The 6,480-nt window shown below is 28.0% G+C and overlaps 1 protein-coding gene across 1 annotated transcript; it reads right to left on the reverse strand.

The window, feature by feature from the left end:
- Positions 1-3,711: 3,711 nt before the first annotated feature.
- LOC110634221 (uncharacterized protein At5g23160) lies at positions 3,712-4,958 on the reverse strand. Its single transcript, XM_021783164.2, has 2 exons — positions 4,446-4,958; positions 3,712-4,347 (listed from the first exon to the last, which is right to left on the reverse strand). Exons 1-2 carry the CDS (start codon positions 4,821-4,823, stop codon positions 3,829-3,831), a joined length of 897 nt encoding a protein of 298 aa, XP_021638856.2. The 5' UTR covers positions 4,824-4,958; the 3' UTR covers positions 3,712-3,828.
- Between the last annotated feature and the right edge of the window lie 1,522 nt (positions 4,959-6,480).

Consider the following 6,480-nt stretch of genomic DNA (forward strand, 5'->3'; position numbering starts at 1 on the left):
CATAAAGTGGTGTATACCTTTCTCATTGGCTGCCAAGAACACGTGGTTTTCCTTTTTCAATTATATTTTATGTTTTCCTAATTAGTTTATGTTTTCCTAATTAGCTTTTATTTTCCTACTCCTAGTAAGGTTTCTTTGTAAAGCCTATAAATAGGCCTTTGTGTTTAACATTACAAAGAGATTTTGAGAGATTAATACAATTGAGATTTTTGCTTGTTTAGCCCTACACTTATCTCTTTGAGAGTGGCGTGCAACCTTGAGTTTTCTCACCTCTGGAGTGGCAATTTGCATTGCTCTTCATTCTTTGTGATGTGTTGCTTATCAAAGATTAGAGTGCAAGACCCTTGGTGTGTTCTTGGCGGCGTGTATACTTATCCAAGGAGACGTCAAGTTATTTTTCCATTTATTCCACCTTTCTTTCCATTGGATTTCATAGTTCTTTCTTAACTATTCCATTCGACCAACTTAGTCTAAAAACACCAAACTTTTCCATTTTGCCCAGATCATTTCCTAACCATAATTTTCATCAAAACCAACCTTAAAATACCCTAAATAACTTGTTTTAGCTTATGGAAATGTGATCTTCAAATCCAAACCCTAATTTTCCTCAAAATGTTTTTAGGTACTACTTTTAGTGAACCTTAACCAAACCTGCTTAGAATTCGTTCTAACTTTAGGATCACTGTAGATACATCCTATATTTTCCCTATATTAAATTTTAGGTCAAAATTTCATCGTTTACCTAATGATCTAAAGACTCACCTCAAATCGTCCCAATGGAAACTCTAGTTCTAAATCTATTTGAAAAATTTCAAATCTTTCCAAACCCCTAGTTTAATCTTTAGTATCATTATTTCATTATTAAATAACTCTAAATTAACCTTAGACCAGTTCATCCTTCATTGGTTGTTTGCTTCCTAAATGGTCATTCTTCTTTTATGGTTCCCTTTGGCACATCAGCACCTAATTTTCCTTTTCATTGTCTCTGCTAGGATAGGGGTGAGCACTATTTGGTTTAAAACCAAAATAATAGTTTAAACCGATTTAATTTGGTTCGATCTATATAGTAAATCGGTTTAGTTTGATTTTATTTTTTGAATTTTCGGTTTGTTTGGTTCTATTCAGTTTTGAAAGGAAAAATTTCTATTAAACCAAACTGAACTAAAATAAATAAAATATTATAAGCCCTATGAAATTTTAAGCACCTTTAACTCATTGGTTGGAGACTTTACCAAGCCATACACGTCCTGCATTCAATTCCCCACAATATAAATGTATTTCTTTTTTTGACAACCCATTTAACTAAATTAATCCTAATTGTCCATCTCAAATAATCTTAGCTATCCATATCCTACTATATAAACATAGTTTTCCTTACCCTAGCCTCCACCTCTAGATTCTACTTTTCTCCGGTTTTCTTCTTTTCTCCATTGTGTTGTTCTTTCTATCTCTTGATTTAGTCATTCTCTTCATTAAAGGAGAAAATAATATTGAATCTTCATTAAAAAAGAAAAGAAGAGAACTGATGACTTGCTTTTTTCTATGTTCTTTTCCTCTCGATCACACCATGCGCTTTCATTGATAAACACAGAGAGATCGAATGATGTTCTTCTCATTTATGGCCATTATATTGCCTAGAGGAAGCTCGATTAGGGGTTGGGCCACTCATTGAATATATATATATATATTTTATCGCTCTCTAGAAATATCTAGTTTGTTACTTTTGTGCCATTTTTGCTCTTATTTTGGAATATTGCTTGGTTCCAATTAATGTAATGGCATTGTAAATGAGTTGTAAAAATCTTGTTGGCATTTAGCTCAAAGAATATGAACTGATTTTTTTTTTTTTTTTTGGTATGTTCATGAATTTAGAGTCTGAGAGATTTAAAGATGGGTGCTCGATGTACTCTTTGGTTTTGTTATATTCTATTTGCTTATGATTCAAGTGATATTTACTATTTGTTTTTTGAGAAAGTGATAATTATTTTTTTTTCAATAATAATAACTTCTGGAACTCAATTTCTTGCCATTTTTGGTCCGTTTATTCATTTTAAGGGCCAAAACCAATTGAATCAAATCAAATTGAAAATTTTTGATTTTCTCATAAATTTAGTTTGATTTAATTTATATTTTTAATAATTTTAATTTATTTAATTTTAACAGTTCAATTCGATTTTGAAATGAACTAACTGAATGCCCAACCCTAAGCTAGAAAATTTAAGCAAATTGCATAATTTTTCAGTTATTTATATTAACGTTACATTTATCAAATAAAAAAAATATATTTTTTCATGGATTAGTAGATTCAAATAAATAAATTTTAGGTTACTTAAATATCAAATTGTGCAATTTGAATTGTTAAGACTATGATAGAGAGTGAACAAGGAAGATAGAAACTACAGAAAAATTAATTATAAAATATTAATTTTAATTAATTAAATATTTCTCAACAAGTTTCAAATTAATAAATAAAAAATATAATTTTTTAATCTTACAAAATGCTATGTCTAAAAAAATAATTTAACACAGAAATTTTATGTTACAAAATTAAAATTTAAAAATTTTATATTATAAATTAAAATTTAAATATTTTATTCTCACGATCCATATAATTTTCCCGATGACCATTCCACGTAGTGTTTAAAACGTGCATTGTCTGAGGATCATAAATGGACGTAGGCCTTTTTTTAAATTATTATTACTATTTTATGTTTAAATTAAATTATTCTTTTAGATCGACTTACAAAAAATATATTTTTCTTATTCAAACAAACTTTTCTAAAATATGCAAAAATTAATTACATGGAAATTCAAGTGGTTAGATACAGAGAAGAAGCAGACGAGAAATTCAAGTGGTTAGGAACTGGCTGCCATATGTATCAACCACGTGCCAAACGCTAATGTTATGTTTGGGAATTTTTAGGGAAAGAAATAAAATAAATAGCGAAAAATAATGGAGAAAAATATCGAGGGAGGATAAAATTATTCTCTCTTTTTTTATTTAGATATTAGAGAAAAAAAATGAAGATAAAAATTATTTTATAAACAATAAAATCTCTATTTTACTTTTAAATAAATTCAAACTCTTAAAATATAAAAATATAATTTCATCAACTGTTCTCTCAATTTCTTTTTAAATAAATAAATAAATTATATATATATATATATATATATTACTTTTCACCATCATTTCCATCTTAATTTTTCTTTCTTCCAATAAGATAAAAAAATAAAATTAACTTTCAAAGAATTTTTAATAAATAAATGGTATTATTTAAAATTTAAAATTTATTAAAAATTTATGCTAATAAAATTTTAAATTTTATATTTTAAATTTTAATATTTAAACATAATATTATTTTATTTTTTAATTTATTTTTCTTCCTTATCATCCTTTCATATGAAAATTAAAGATGCATTTGATAGAAGATTAAAAAATTAAGTATTAAATATTATTTTTATAAATTTAGCCTTTAAAATAATGATTATTAACTTTGATCCTAAAGTTAAAATTTAATATTTAATTTTTTAAGAAAGTATAAACACTAATTGTTAAAATGTTAACATTCAAAATTAAAAATTATAAAGATAATAACTACTCTTATAGGTCTCCCGCCAAACACGTTATAATTTATCTCACGTGCTCATCCATCAAAATCACGTGACATCTCCAACAGCCAATTAAAGAAGCGGAGAAAGTAGAAGCCTAAATGATCTTTTAAAAAATTGACTAATTTTGTTTTCTTATTTATTTTTTCTTATAAATTCAGACATATTCTACCTACAATTTACACAAAATGCCATTCTAACAACAACCAAATTGAAAATTCACGACGGAGACCGGTGGTTCCTATCGAGAAACCCCTCCAAAACCACTCTCTTCTTGTACTCCTCCGAGTTGAAATCCGGTTCGCTTGAAACCAAACCATTTTTCACGGTTCCATTCAGACTCGGTTTAACCTCGGCGGTTAACCGAGGAAAGAAATATAACCATGCACACGTACAAAGAATCGCACAAAACCGACCCAATAATAACATTATGATCAGAGTCACCATCACAATTGACATGCCAATCACTGGGTCGAATTTTTTATCGATTGCTCCATTTTCTTTTCTAACCCTTTTAGCACTTACCCGTGATTTTCCCCGCGGGTTTGGTGCCGGCAGAGATGTCGATCGGAGAACCGCGGTTCCATGGGACCTGTGCTCCGGTGAACTGGGTTGGCTGGAACTTACTCTTGCAGAGTCTATTTTCCGGCTGAAAGACAACTGTTTAGAAGAATCCATCACAGGATCCAAAAGTTTCCCATCTTCAAGGATGATGCTCTGTTCAGAACCATGCTTCGTCTGAAACAAAAGATAAAAAATGACATTGAATTTATTATTAAATTTGTTATCTGATTAATGGTCAATAAGAGTATGACAAAGAGTTCTAATTTGCATACCTCTTGAGGTCTGTCTTCAGTAGCTTGATCTGAAGCAGTATCAACTTCAGGGGCTGCCGGAATCTTATTTTGGGCTGCCGGATTTTTACGTTTTGAGGGGATCTCATCGGAGGGTTTCAGCTTCGGTTTTGAATTCCTTAAATTAGTCTTTCGAGTCTGTAGTCTCTCTGATATAGTAGAGTAGTCGACACGAAGAGTTTTGATGCCGGATTGTTTCAAGAGAAACGTCGTTGACCGGGAAAACCAATTATGCTTGTGAACAGTTTGTACAATTTTTACTGTTTTTTTCTTGGAAACATGCAGTTTCCCGGAAAATCCAAAGCAACCCAGATAGAGGGTCGTTTTGGCCTTGGGTTTTGGCTGCTGCTTCTCGTCCATAACAGAGAGGAATCACCGAGGACTTTGAAGAATAAAGACTGGGAACGGTTGGCATAATTGTTTGGATCACTATTTGTAGATAAGAAATGGGTGTGTAATAGTCAAAATAATGAAAATCAAGCCATAGAATATTACTATTACAATTAATATTAATATTAATATATATTTTTTTTATGTTGCAAAATTTGAATTGACAGAAAATTATTGTATATGTAAATGTAAATGTTATGATTTATGACTTGCGAGGGAAGAAATGGACTTCCTGCAGGCTTGGTCTTTGCTCTTACACGTTTTCAACTATTCTATGTCATCACCTTGATTTGATGCTATGCATTATGCATATACTATCGACAAATAAAATATTATTGGTATTTTGTTCTTGGATAAACAAATAATATTGATAATCTGTTTCTGCCAATTGCATTGTTTCTTATGCTACATTTGACAATAAAAAAGAAACAAGTGTTGTGAAAATATTAGTATAGTCCACATTTCAAGATTTTTTTTAATTGAATTTAATAATTTTCAAATTTAGGGAAAAATAATTTAATATTTTTATTATTTTTTAATTCTCATATATTAAGTAAAATAATGTTTTTATCCCTTAGTGTTTAAATAATTTAGTTGTTTACTTTTTTAATTTTTTAAAAGTGAAAGGAGGTTTTTTTTGAAAATTTAAAAATTAAAATATTATTAAAAATAAAAGTTTAAAGACAAAAGTATAAAAACCAAGATTTTCATAATAAAAATATTATAAATTTGAATATTATTTTAATGATATTCTAGAGGAGTCTATAAATTTAATATATATTATTTATTGCTATTATAAGTTTTAAACTTCATTATAAATTTTATGTTGCATTGGTATTTTATTTTAATTGACTAAAAATATTAATTTTAAGTAAGATATTTTATTCTTTTTAAATTGAATTAAATTAAATATATTTAAATTATATTATTATATTTGATTGGTGTTTAAATATATTACTAAGTAAAGAATAAAAATTATAATTAATTATATTATTTTATTATTTTAAGAAAGTAGGTAAGATATTTTGATTTGATATTAATTAAATAATGTTATTATTAAAAAAAAAAAGAAGATACATTTTGAAAATCTCTAGGCCCTTCTATTCTCGAATTTGTTTTCACTCTCCCCCTTCCCCATTAACAGTGAATGTCACACCTTATTTCTCTGTAAGGTATGACATGTTCCCGTAGAATACCTAATGAACTACCGAATTTCACCTACCGATAATTCATTAAGTACACTATAAGGAATTTTAAAACTATTTTCTTGCATTTTGGTAGGAATTTAAAATCATTTATTCAAAGCTTATAAACTAGTAAAATTTTTTGTCCATTTTAATTTTATAAAAATTTTGACAGAGTTTCGTTTGTATTTGGAGAAAACCGTTCTTCAAAAACCTGTAAAAAACACTTCCAATAAATTTTTCCTAACTCCCAACCTCCAAATATTCTCAAGTCAATACATTTCAAAATTCTCAAAACAAACTATTTCATATCATTCCATCAATATTGTATGCACAATTTAAATTTACAGATATACAATCCAAAAATAAAATTATTACAATTTATTATACAACTGCTCACTTTACATTGATACATACAACATCACAATATTTACATCAAAAGA

This window comes from Hevea brasiliensis, chromosome 6 (genome assembly GCF_030052815.1).
Source record: "Hevea brasiliensis isolate MT/VB/25A 57/8 chromosome 6, ASM3005281v1, whole genome shotgun sequence".
Lineage (NCBI taxonomy): Eukaryota > Viridiplantae > Streptophyta > Magnoliopsida > Malpighiales > Euphorbiaceae > Hevea > Hevea brasiliensis.

Coding starts and splice junctions, on each gene's coding strand:
- LOC110634221 (XM_021783164.2), bottom strand. CDS start 4,823: ATGGACGAGAAGCAGCAGCCAAAACCCAAGGCCAAAACGACCCTCTAT. Junction 4,348..4,445: donor CTGAAGACAGACCTCAAGAG/GTATGCAAATTA, acceptor CTTTTGTTTCAG/ACGAAGCATGGTTCTGAACA.